The sequence below is a fragment of the Lithobates pipiens genome, unplaced genomic scaffold (genome assembly GCF_037356315.1).
Source record: "Lithobates pipiens isolate NorthernLeopardFrog02 unplaced genomic scaffold, aLitPip1_a1.2 Scaffold_22, whole genome shotgun sequence".
Lineage (NCBI taxonomy): Eukaryota > Metazoa > Chordata > Amphibia > Anura > Ranidae > Lithobates > Lithobates pipiens.
The window spans coordinates 55915499-55929118 of record NW_027507784.1 but is presented as its reverse complement, the minus strand read 5'-3'; the positions used below and the strand labels follow the sequence as shown (position 1 = coordinate 55929118).

The window sequence follows — 13620 nt, the reverse complement described above, 5'->3', positions numbered from 1 at the left end:
AATACCTGGTGTGAGCGCTCCAATCATCCCGGCGCCATGATTGTTATGGTGTCAGGATGATTGAAGCGCATTATTTCTATTATTACATTGTAATATAAAATGAAATCATTCAACTCACCATAATGCAGAATCAGTCGGAGCCATGAGCGTGTCACTAGCCACGTTGCCTGCCACCAGATGCCATCAGGTGCCCCCAGCAGAGTCCCTCCTTACATCAGGTGCCCCATCAGAGCAGCCTTCGTGAAGCGATCTCTTCTCGGCCTTTTGGCTAAGATCAAGTGTAGTATCGACTATAGCCCTTAGGGGTGTCTCTGCTTCACAGCTAGGACGTTGAGAACCACTTGTATCTATCCAAGCCATTAGGTCCTTGTGGGGTACCCTCTGCTCGGCCTTGTAGGATCGTTGATTAAATTCAGCTTCACCTACTTGCTGCTATTGGGCCAGAGGCTTAGCCCCCACAAGGAACGAGATTGCGGTCTTCCCTCCTCCCCCCCTCCGCATTACTACCTTCGGGCAGTAGATGCAAGAGCCTTTCTAAAGGCTTCAGAGCGAAGACGTCGAGGAATCCAGAAGGAAGCCGCCGAAAGAACACCTGAAGCGACTTCTCTCTCTCCAAGACGATGGGGAAGAGCGAGAGAAAGACCAGCAAAAGCAAGAAGAACCCCGCTCCAGCCACTTCCACCGAGGCCCCAGAGGATGTTGCTGCCTCAACCCCCACCTCTACCCCGGCCAGCACCAGCCAGCCGGGACCAGCCAAGCCTTCCCCCCCTGCAGACGGGCTCCCTACCTTGGAGTCCTGGATGAAGCAGACGGTCGTGCTGCAACTGAAGGAGGTGGACGGAAGAGTCCCCGACATGACCCCGGAGATCTTCGGCAAGAAGATGATCCTGGAGCAGGGGTTCAGCAAAGCGGAAACGCTTTCGGTGCAGGCCTTCACAAGAGGTATATTTTTTATAACTTTTGTGTCTTTCCAGGCCTGCAGAAGATACTGGGATATGGTCAAGGCGAGTGGTCCTGAATCCCCCTTCCATAAGTTCGCCGCGAACTGCCCCATAACACGGGACGAGAAGTGGGTGACGGTGGCCATGAGGAACCCCCATACCTCAGGTAAGGATATAGCCACTTACCTCCAGAGGTTCTGCACCGTGGTGAAGGACCCCGTCCGAATCCTCGATGCCAACGGCTTCTGGATAGGTAAGTGGTCAGTACTCTGCAAGTTCAGGAAGGACCCTTCGAGGGACATCCTGCACCTGCAGCCGTGCTTCTCCCTGGGCAACTCCGCAGGCATCCTTTTCTACCCCGGTATACCCTTCACCTGCAACAGGTGTAGCAACACCGGACACATGGGGAAGGACTGCAAAGAACCTGCTTGCAGGTTCTGTAGGGTTGCAGGCCACGAGACCAAGGATTGTCCGAGGTCCAAAGCCTGCAACCTCTGCGGAGCGGCTGAGCACGTGTTTAAACACTGCCCCCAGCGGTCCCGGTCCTATGCTGGCGTCCTGATCCAGGGCAAACCATCCTCCAGCACCGGGAAGAAGCAGCCGGAAAAAGAATCACGGACGAAGACTGGTAAGTCCACCCCCACCCCTACCCCCACCCCTGTCTAGGCCCCAGTCCAGACCCCTGCCCCAGCCCCAGCCCCTGCCTCCAGCACACCCCCACCCCCCTCCTCTGTGCTGGAGGAGACCCCCCCTACCCTCCCCTCACCCACCCCGGACCTGTCCTCCCTGGAGGACTTCCCCACCCTCCCCTCCACCCCCACCAGTGGACTCTCAGGAAGCCGGAAACGGAAGCCTAGGAGTCCAACAGCAGAGGAACCCGCTTCCTCCACTAAAAGGCCCACTGGCGACCATCGCGAAAGCGAGGGACCAGAGCCAATAGTGGAGGACCTCGAGTCAGCGGGGGAGGAAGACGAGGACGTGGGGGAGGAGGTGGAGGTCAAGGCCGTCCCTGAGCCTGACCTCCCCTCCGACCTCCACGTCGTCATCACCAAGACAATGATGGATGCTGTCCTGGAGGAGCTCGGCCTGTCCGAGAACACAGGACAAGCAGAAGAGGCAGCGGAAGACCCCCCTCCGGGGAGGTAAGTTCGGTCCCTTGCCGACTAGACCTCATACCCCTTTTTCATTATGGCAGAGATCTCAATCTTTTCCATTAATGTGAGGAGTATCAAGGATACATCTAGAAGGCAAGCGGCACTGACATTTCTAGCCACTCAGCAGAGTGATGTCTACATGCTCCAGGAGAGCGCACTCCCTCCTCTGAGGAGGTACACCCATCTGACCTCCCAGTGGACCCTCGGTCTCTCCTACTGGTCCGGGGGTGGCGACTGTAAGTCTGCAGGTGTAGCCATTCTTGTCAGGGGTGGGCGCTTCGCGGTTGACTCCATCCATGAGCTAGTCTGTGGCCGTCTTCTGGTCATAGACGGCTCGTGGGTGGGAGAGCCAATTAGGCTCATCAACGTGTACGCCCCCCCAGATAAGAATGAGCGGCTGGAACTTTTCCAGACCCTGCGGACCCAACTTGTCACCACCAGGGCAGTAGTAATCGGCGGTGATTTTAACTGTCCGATAGAGGAGGATGGGCGCAGCTCCAGCATGTACGCAAAACTCGATGCCACATCCAGGCTGCTCAAGGAGATGATCTCGGAGGCTTCCCTGCAGGACGCCGTTGGATCCATAGGGAGAGGTACCGTGAACTACTCATGGTGCCGTCCCGACGGATCAGTGCGTTCCAGGATCGACTTCGTGCTCACTTCAAGAGCAGTCAAGCATCGCGATTTCTCCATGATCCCCTGCTTTTTCTCTGACCACAGGGCTATTCACTTTCGGGGTGACCTGGGCGAGGGCTTTGCCCGCGGACCAGGCTCCTGGAAGCTGAATAGTACCCTGCTGGAAAATGAGGAACTGATGGGGGAACTCCGGGAGGCCTATGCCACCTGGAAGGAGGAAAAGCGATTCTTCGGAAGGGTAAGTGACTGGTGGGAGTTTGTGAAGGTCAAGCTGCGCAGCTTCTTTCAGGCAAGGGGACGACAGCAAGTGTGTGCCAGGAAGAGGGAACTCAGGAGACTGCAACGTCAGTTGCAGTCCCTGCAGGACCTTCACCACTGTGGCTGGGACGTTAGGCAGGACCTGGAGGACACCAAGAAGAGCCTGAAAGGGCACTTTGAGGAAGAATCCAGGCACATTGTCTTCCGTGCCAAGGTGGAGAACCTTGAGAAAGGTGAGAAGTGTAATTCTTTCTTTTTCAGGAAACTCCACTCAGGACACACACCCTTGTCTGAGCTGCGTGACGAGACCGGAACACTCCAGAAGGGAAAGGAGGCTGTGATGCAAGTGGTCAGCGACTACTACACCAACCTCTACTCCCCGAAAACAACAGATGCACAGGCAGCCGACAGGTTCCTGTCAGGTATCTCTAACCAAATTGATCCTGCAGGTTCGTCGGACGTCAACGCCCCCTTGGTGTTGGAGGAGCTGCACTCTGCCGCTAAATCCTTTAGGCAAGGCAGGACCCCGGGCTGCGATGGTCTCCCAGTTGAACTTTATGTAACGCTGTGGGATCTCGTAGGCCCGGACCTGCTCGAGCTGTAGGAGGAGATGGTGGTGGAGGGCAGAATGCCTCCGACCCTAAGGGAGGGGATGATCACGATTTTGTATAAGCGCAAGGGGGAGAGATCGGACCTGAAAAACTGGCGTCCGATCTCTCTTCTGAACGTGGACTACAAAATCCTCGCCAAGGTTTTGGCCAACAGGCTGAAATCTGTCATCGGACAGATCATCCACCCGGATCAGACTTGTGGCATTCCTGGTCGCAGGATTGCGGACAGCCTCGCGCTTGTCCGGGACACGGTCCAGTACATTCATGGCCGCCGTGTGCACGCGGCCCTGGTCAGCCTTGACCAGGAGAAGGCCTTTGACCGTGTCTCCCATGAGTTTATGTGCAGCGCTCTGCGCAGGTTTGGTCTTGGGGAAATATTCTGCTCATATGTAAATGTAATGTACAATGAAATTTGTAGTGTGGTGTTGGTGAACGGTTGGAAAACTGACCCCTTTCCAGTGTTGTCTGGGGTCAGACAAGGCTGCCCTCTCTCACCTCTGCTTTTTGTCTGTTGTATAGAGCTCTTCGCCCGAAGCATCAGACGGAACCCAGAGATCAGAGGGATCACCGCACCAGGACCAGACAGACGGGAGGTCAAGTGCTCGCTTTACATGGATGATGTGACGGTGTTCTGTGCCGACCGGCACTCCATCGACACACTCGCCCAGACGTGTGAGGACTTCGGCCAAGCTTCAGGGGCAAAAGTCAACTGCGGGAAGTCGGAAGTCATGCTCTTCGGAAAGTGGTTCCTGCCTTCTTCTGCACCCATGCCCTTCAGCGTCAAAGCAGACTTCATCAAAATCCTTGGGGTCTGGTTTGGAGCAGAGGGGGCGCAGCCCTGAAGTCCTGGGAAGAACGACTGGCAAAGATGCGACAGAAGTTTGGACTTTGGAGCCTCCGAGAACTCACCATCGAAGGTAAAACACTGGTACTCCGCAGCGAGATTCTCCCTGTGTTGCAGTACCTCGCCCAGGCCTGGCCCCCTCGGGTTAACACCTGCAAGGCCATCACCAGGGCAGTGTTTCACTTCATCTGGAGCTCCAAAATGGACAGAGTAAAGCGGGCGGTTATGTTCAAGGAACCCCTCAAGGGCGGCAAGGGCGTGCCCGACATCGCCACCCTACTGAGGGTCTTCTTTGCCTGTAACTGCATCCGCAGAACTTTGGTGGACAGAACTGTAGACTCTGGCGGTAACTCCATGTCCCGTTTTTTCCTCCTGCCTCTCTGGAGGTCTCTTGGATGGGACAAATGGGACAGCTCCATCCCTTACAACTGGGACACTCATGGTATTACTTGGACACTTTCAAGTTTATTAAGGAGCAGGGGCTACATGGAGTGAAGCCCGACTTGTGGAAGCCAAAAACTATCCACAAGTTGATCAGAGCATCAGACATTGTTGAGACTGTTCCAGGCCTCCCTTCAGCCACTTGCAAAGTGGTCTGGAGGAACGTTTCTTCAAAGAGACTTACCAACAGGCACAAAGATCTGGCATGGATGGCAATCCAAGGGGGGTTGCCACTCAGGACATTCATGCATGCCAGAAACCTGTGCAGATACAGACACTGCCCCTTTTGCATCATCCAGGAGGAAACTGCTCTGCATGTTTTCTGGGAGTGTCCCTTTGCACAGGGCCTGTTGAGGGCTCTGGAACCTGATCTCAAAGACTTTGTTCCACAGACTGCTATAACACACTTTGGTGTGTTAAACGGACTCTTTTGTGGGACTCACTCACAAGAGGACATTGATAGTGCCTGGCGGGTGCTGTGTTGTTTTAAGGACGCTGTTTGGTGCGCCAGAAAGCGCCTCATCCACCAGAGGGAGAGGATGTCCATCCAGGACTGCCGCAGACTGATTCACAGTCTGCTCAGAGACTATCACCTGATGGACAACAAGGAGGAAGAGGAGGTCTGAAGATTTCCCCTTCCCCCCCCACCCTCCCACCACTATGTACCCTTTTTGGCAGTTCAATAAAGCTTCGGGCCTGTGAACTCTTTTTCCCCCTCCCTTCCCCACCTTCTCCAACCCCCCCCCATCACACCTGTTGCTCATTGAAAATGTCATTTTGATTTTGACTTTGACTAAAGACTGTATGACTTGACATGTATTTGGTAATGGTTTTTGGTAATGCTTTCAGGGTAATGCGGCGTCATGCATGATGTGATGTTTCGGGGTATTATTACTCTGCACAACACATCAGGCATCATACCGCAGGATGAATGTAATTTATTTGTATGTTTGGAACTGTATTGTCATGTAGTGTATTTTATGCGCTGCGTCGCAGTACAGTGTGGAATGTACCCTGTTAAAAGTATTTTGTTTTTTGTATATTTTCTTGAAAAATAAAGTATACATTTTCAATCAGAGCAGCCTTCGTCACATCTGTATCTCCTTATATCTGGTGTACCCATCAGTCCTCCTAACATCTGGTGGCCCTCTGACATCCAGACTGGCCCCCCTGACAACCAGAATGCCCCCCGACATCCAGACTAGCCCCCCCGACATCCAGACTAGCCCCCCGACATCCAGACTCTGACTGGCCCCCGACATCCTCCAGACTCACTCTGACTGGCCCCCGACATCCTTTAGACTCACTCTGACTGGCCCCCGACAGGTCCTCTAGACTCTGACTGGCCCCCGACAGATCCTCCAGACTCTGACTGGCCCCCGACAGATCCTCAAGACTCTGACTGGTCCCCGACAGATCCTCAAGACTCTGACTGGTCCCCGACAGATCCTCAAGACTCTGACTGGTCCCCGACAGATCCTCAAGACTCTGACTGGTCCCCGACAGATCCTCAAGACTCTGACTGGTCCCCGACAGATCCTCCAGACTCTGACTGGCCCCCGACAGATCCTCCAGACTCTGACTGGCCCCCGACAGATCCTCCAGACTCTGACTGGCCCCCGACAGATCTTCCAGACTCTGACTGGCCCCCAACAGATCCTCCAGACTCAGACTGCCCCCGACACATCCTCCAGACTCAGACTGGCCCCTGACACATCCTCCAGACTCAGACTGGCCCCCAACACATCCTCCAGACTCTGACTGGCCCCCGACATCCTTCAAGACTCAGACTCATCCTCCAGACTCTTTTTTCTTCCTCCAGACTCACTCTGACTGGCCCCCGACATCCTCCAGACGCCGTGACTGTCGTTGCCGCGCGGAAAGAGTTTGAACTGCGGCACCACAAACTTTCCATAGACACTGGCAGCGGGGTGGGCGGCGCCGCAGCATCTCTATAGACCAGCTTCTGGTCTTCTTTAAAATGATGGCCGGCGGAGACGTGGACCTCTAGTGGCCGGTGGCGAAATTAACAGGGACAAACCGAATTTCCCGGGACATTTCCCAGGACAAAATTAATTCTAATACTAATACTAATCCCAGGAAATTCGGGACAGTTGGCAACTATGCCCACCGCCCATGCTTAGTAGTACACCCCCCCCACTCAGTATTACATTTTCCCCCATAAGTAGTACCCCACCCACTCAGTAGTACATTACCACCCCTCAGCTCCCTGCTCAGTGGTACATTTCCACCCCTCCTTCCCCACTCCCGCTCAGAAGTACATTTTCTGTTCCACCCATCCCCCCCCCTTCATTCAGTAGCGCCCCACCTGCCCCTCTCAGTAGTACAATACCAAATTCCTGCCAAAAATCCCCCCCCAGCCAAGTAGTACATTCCCTATAATCCCCCACCACACTCAGTAGTACATTCCATCCGCCCTCCCTCTGCACAGTAGTATCCCCCTCCGCTCAGTTACGCATTCCCCCTCTCAATAGTAATACCCCCCCCCCACAAGGTAGCAACACCCCCCCCCCCATTCAGTAGTAATCCCTCCCTGCCCACCACACTACCTTCTTCCCCCATCCACCTCTGCTGATCCACTGTTCTGCTGAAACGCTGCTCTGCTAATTTCCTTCTGATCCTCCCTTCTGTTGATCTGATTTCCAGCTGATTCCCCGCCACTCAGTTTCCTGTTTGGTCCTCGTTCTGGTCTCCACTCCCTTTCCTGCTGTGTCACTCCCCAGGTGTGATATCTGCTGTTCCCCTTCTCTGGTCCCTGCTCATCTTCTTGCTGCTCCACGCTAATTGAATACCATAGCCTGAGGGGGTGGTAAATCTCTATGGTTTATCTGCACTTATTACTGCCCCGCCAACTGCTCCCCCTGTTGCTGATAAGGCAAAAGCAATCCAAAAGTGTATTGTGCTTCAGACAGCAAAACTCAATTTTTAAAAACATGTGTCAAATGCAGCATTGTGAAGTAAGTGTAATGCCACGTACACACGACCGGTTGTCCCGGCAGAATACATTCCGAAGGTTTTTCCAAAGAGTTCCGACGGAGTTCCGCTGTAACTGTCTTGTGTACACACGATTACACCAAAGTCCAATTGTTAAGAATGCGGTGACGTACAACACGTCCAACGGGACTAAAAAAAGGACGTTTAATAGCCAGTAGCCAATAGCCTCCATCTCGTACTTGCTTCAGAGCATGCGTAGTTTTTGGTCCGTCAGAACAGCATACAGGCGAGCGGTTTTCCTGATAGGAGTTGGTTCTGTTGGAAATATTTAAAACATGTTCTATTTCTAGGTCCGTCAGAATTTTCGTAAAAAAATTGTCAGATGAGGGACACACTCATGATCGGAATATACGATGTAAAGCTTCCGTCTGATTTTTTCTGTCGGACATAAAAAAGGCCTTATAGTACTGGATGACAACTATGCATCACAAGCTGGAAATAGTAGCAGTCAATGGTGCTTTTCAATACTGGTCTTTGGGTACCGCCATCAGGTCTTATTTCAGGATTTTCCTCAAATAAAATGGCAAATAACTGACAGAGTCAACCTTACGACATGAATGGGATCTATCATTCATCTCTGCAGAGCTTGTAATTATACCTGTGTGCTGCACCACAGGAATCAGGAGAAAATCGGATACTCTGTGTGGCGCAGCAGTGAAGCTGGCTGTATGCATTACGCTGCATCGGAGATCTACTATTAGGGTCCATAAATAGGAGAGGTGTTATAGAACCTATACAGAATATTTATTATTAAAGTGACACTAAATTTTCCTAATTCTGCAAAATAATGCATACACACCCACTACTTTATGGCCCTGTGTTTTTTTGCCTCCTACTAATGTTCTCCTGAGCCCCTGAACCAATCGTTTTCTCAAGGCCGTTTTTAAGGCAGGGCAAAAGGGGCAGCTGCACACCGCTCCTTCACTGCTTCTGCCCATTGAAATCAACTTTGCGGGCAGTTTTAACCTTTTTTTCGCCCGCTAGCGGGGGTCAAAACCGACCCGCTAGCGGCCGAATAGTGCCGCTAAAACAACGGTAAAGCAACGCTAAAAATAGCGCCGCTCCCGCCCCAGTGTGAAAGGGGCCTAGGAGTGGCTACATTCCTACATACAGTACAAAGTTTACAGCTGTCACATAACCCAGTTCTTTCCCAGCCTGTCTGCAGGGAAACATAAGCAGTAGGAGCTTATAGTTCTCTGCTGTTGGCCACATGTTCAAAAAAAAAAGGCTTTTGGAATACGGAGTAAAAATAAATAATAGCAACAAATTGTTTTAAATTCAGCATACAAATATAGATTTGAAATCAAATCCTTATTATTTTTTGTCAATAACCTAATGTGGGTGGATTTCTGTCACTGCCAACACTGCTCTGCAAAATCCCTAGTGAATTGGGGACATGGACAGAAGGGGGAGACAGGGAACAGCTGGATCAACCAGGTTTTTTTGCAGAATGCAGAAAACAAATCTCATAGTGACTGAGTGAGTATGAACATTTTAAAAAGGGAGGAAACCCTGTTGGGTTTTACTTCCTCTTTATTTCCCTGCAAAGGTAAGGCATAATGGGCTACTATGCATCACGTAGTAGCCCATTATGTGTCACTTACCTGAAAACAAAGCCTGCAATGTCACTGCTGTCCCCACTAGTAGCGAGCGTCCTTCACCCCTCTTCCTTCCGGGGCCGCAAACTCTGGCTGTGTGACTGGCCAGAGTCGCAGGAGCCGCCAGTCATGGCATGACCCCTATTAGAAACGGCACAATCTGCCCTTTCTAAAGTGCGCAGGCGGCCTAGTCATCGGTGCACAGCTTTTTTGTAAATATCTCCTACACAGTGGAGGTTTAGGAGATATTTCCAGTACCTACAGGCAAGCCTTAAAGAGGAAGTAAACCCTGATGAGTTTACTTCCTCTTTCATTCCCTGCAAAGGCAAAGCATAATGGACTACTATGCATCGCATAGTAGCCCATTATGTGTCACTTACCTGACACAGGAACCAGCGAAGTCACCACTGTCCCCTGTAGTTCGCCGCATCCATCTTCTTGGTGGGGTCTCGCAGCTCCGCCGCTGTCATTCGGCGAAGCCGCGATGACATCACTCCCGCGCATGCGCACGGGAGCCGACACGTGCAGCAGCTCCGTCATTGAGAATGCCGCGCTCAGTGCGCCTGCGCGCCGCTGTCTACGGCGCATGCGCCGTAGACAGCGGTGCCTTTTTTCGGGCAAATATCTCCTAAGCCATATAGGTTTAGGAGATATTTCTTGGACCTACAGGTAAGCCTTAATCTAGGCTTACCTGTAGGTCAAAGTGGTTTGTAAGGGTTTACAACCACTTTAATATAGGATTTCCTGTAGGTAAAAGTGGTTGTACAGGGTATACAACCACTTTAAGGTCTACTCAGTAACAATAAACTGAAAACATACAGTATAAGCATATAACATCCAATCATTGCAAGTGTTCCTGCTAGGTTTTTTAGTTTCTCTCCTAGAGTAACAACATTCCCTGAATGGCTCAGTAATCAGGAGCATGGTTGGCATCCTAGGATGTGCGCTTCCTGTGGACTCCATGGCTATTCACAGCATGGCAACACTAACAGCCTAGATCAGCCTCTCTCAGGCTTTTTGACCCAGAGGAAACCTCTCCGGGAACCCCTGCTACATGTAAGTCTATCAGGGTCATTGGGAAAATACCTCTTACATGGGTGGTCAGTGGGAAGAATGCCACCAATACAATAAAATGAAAAAGACTGTTAGTGTAAAGCTGCTGGCTCTACCAAGTGGCATTGTACAAGGAATTATGCAGACACCATTATATGGGAGGTCAATTAGCCACAGCTCAAGGAACCTCTAGCAACGTCTGGAGGAACCCTAGAGTTTCACTGAAGCCTAGTTGAGAATGGCTGCCGTAAAGTTTACAGAGGGCCCAAGACATTATGGGAGGTCCAAGTCATCAGATGGTGATGTGTACCCACCTTTATTGTGCAGATGCACAAGGTGGGAGTGCCTGAGAAGTATAAGGTTGACAGCTATTGCATACGACATCTAAAGCCAAAAAGGTTACATCATATTCCACACACCTACCAGGGACATTGCCTAATAGACTAGAAAATGTTCATTGGAAGGTTTTTTTATACGGTAATATAACATGCTAAAGAGGCATTTAAGGATAAAGTGTTTCAGTTCACAAAATGTAGAACATTTCCTTCCAGATATTTCCAGAAAAACCACCATTGGTGTTTTTTTTTTTTTTTCATGAACAATGGTAGAATTGGATCTTTGACACCAGGGGGGCAAAAACTGCTATATTGCTGCAACTTGCACACCGTCCAAATCCATCCACTACCACTAAAGCTACATCTATATTTCTTAGACATCTGCACATTACTATCAATACTCCTCACCTGCTGGCATTTTTTGGCTCCAGGCACATTGCAAAATGTAGGTTTTGTGTTTTTCTGAAAGAGATCCAAAGGGGTTAAGATCAGTCGCTTCCAATGCAACTTTTGATGTTTGTAAAATGATTGCCGTTCTGGGGCACTCATCCATTTTTTTTCCTCTAGAAAGCTTCAGTTTTAATGTCAATTTATTCCTAGGCCTTTCTATTAAAATCAGTAACTATGGAGACAATCTTTTTTGTGCTAATTCGTCAGAAAACTATTCATCCTGAAAGGTGCTAGATGAAAAACATGAAGTATGAGGGGCATTTTTATATTATTGATTTAAAGGGACACAGCAAGCAAAATGTGTCAGTCATATTTATACTTGAACACAGCTTTTGCAACAGCACAACTGTCAGTGCCGTGTGTTAAATATTTTGAACCAAGTCTCAACTTTGCACTTAAAGTAGTTGTAAAGCCAAGACATTTTTTACCTTAATGCATTTCATGCATTAAGGTAAAAAATATCCCAGTAGTAGTATCCCCTCTTCACCCCTTTATACTCCCTCACTCAATCCACCACTGTGCCTGTCTGTACAGGTTCTCTCCTCTCCCCACTCTCACAGGCTTTGCCAAGGCACTGGGGAGGCGGGGGTTCAAAAGTGGAGGTTCAGTGTAAGTATAACATGTTGTCAATCAAAGCTTGAGAGTGGGGGATGGGGCCAAGCCACGCTATGTGTGTGTCAATAGACGCACAGAGCTTGGCTCAGTTCAAGCCCACATAATTGGACAAAAGATAGTGCCTAGAGTAGGGGACAGAAACCTTTTTTTGCCTAGAGTAGGGGTCAGAAAACATCACACAGCCCCCTCACCTCTCGCCCCCTTTATATTACACAGCCACCTCACCTCTTGCCCCCTTTACATTACACTTACACAGCCCCCGCACCTCTGGACCCCTTTACATTACACAGCCCACACCTCTGGCCCCCTTTACATTACACAGCTCCGCACCTCTAGACCCCTTTACATTGCACAGCCCCCCACCTCTGGAACCCTTTACATTATACAGCCCCCGTATCTCTTAACCCCTTTACATTACACAGCCCCCCTACCCAGCCCCTCTGCATATTACACAGCCCCCCTCCTTCAGCTGTGTAAGCACAGAGGGATGGGGCAATTTTGTTTACTTATTTTACTTTATTTCATTTTTTTTTCTGATTTATTGCTGTCAGAAGGAATGTAAACAATAATATAACAAGACAGCCGACTGGGGTAAAATGTCTGCCCCCTTATTCAGGTAAGTATAACATGTTTGTTATTTAAAAAAAATGTAAGCCTTTAGGGCTCATTCACACCATACGTTTAAAAAAACTGATGTGCAAATTTCACTTGCAGTAAACCTCAGTTTTCATGCATGTGTCAGTGAGTTTTACACATCTGCACACGATATTAGTGCTGAGCTGTGAACAGGGCACATAGAAAACAATTGTTTTTTTTTTGTGCCCCTGCAGAACGCATGCAGAAAAACTCATTTCTAGGCACATGATGTGAACAAGGCCTTGCAATCACTGTTAGGACGGCCATAGACCGTTCAAATATTGGCCTGTTCCTGTTGGAGCAGCCGAGATTCCAACCATGTATGGGCAGGCTGAATGTATCAAGTTTATCAATCGATCAATTTGGGTACAACCAGCATGCTGGATTTACTTGAGATTATTGATAGCGGCTGCTATAGCTGTCCTCCCGACGGGGGAATGGTGGAAGCTGACCCCACCGGAAGAAGACAATGTCGCAACAGGAGAGATTCCTCTGACAGCACTGACTGTGTTGATGGGGGAATCGCGCAAATTTATTTTGCAGGAAAAACATTCACATCATCTATGGCTTGCCCAATGCCGGCCATACACGGTTTGAATCTTGGCCAGTTCAGCAGGAACCAGCTGAGATTCGAACTGTTAATGGGCAGGCTGAATGTACCGAGTTGATTGATCGATCAATTTGAGTACAACCAGCCTGCTAGATTCTCTTATGATTATCACTAGCAGCTTCTATAGTTGCTAGCAATAATCACTGTTTTCTCCCGTCTGGGGCTGGCTTCGCCTGCCCGCTGGGAGCAGACAAATGCTTGTCAGGAGGGATTCCCCTGTCAACACTATCTGTGTTGATGGAGGAATTGTGGGAATTTCTTTCCTACAGCCTGTGGTATGGCCGGCCTAAGTTTTAAAGTGTTAGCAAACCCACAACAATAAAAATCTGTCTGTATATGCAGTAAAGTATGCTTGTTATACTCCCTGTGGAGCCTAAGGGGTTAATGTTGCACCTTGTGTAAAAAAAAACTGTTTAATCCTGT

The 13620-nt window shown here is 50.1% G+C and overlaps 1 protein-coding gene and 1 pseudogene across 1 annotated transcript; both read left to right on the top strand.

Moving 5' to 3' along the window:
* The first annotated feature begins 248 nt into the window (after positions 1-248).
* Positions 249-400, top strand: LOC143925821 (U2 spliceosomal RNA; annotated as a pseudogene).
* A 220-nt stretch (positions 401-620) lies between these two features.
* LOC143925674 (uncharacterized) lies at positions 621-2087 on the top strand. Its single transcript, XM_077450136.1, has 2 exons — positions 621-1569; positions 1777-2087. Exons 1-2 carry the CDS (start codon positions 621-623, stop codon positions 2085-2087), a joined length of 1260 nt encoding a protein of 419 aa, XP_077306262.1.
* Positions 2088-13620: the final 11533 nt, after the last annotated feature.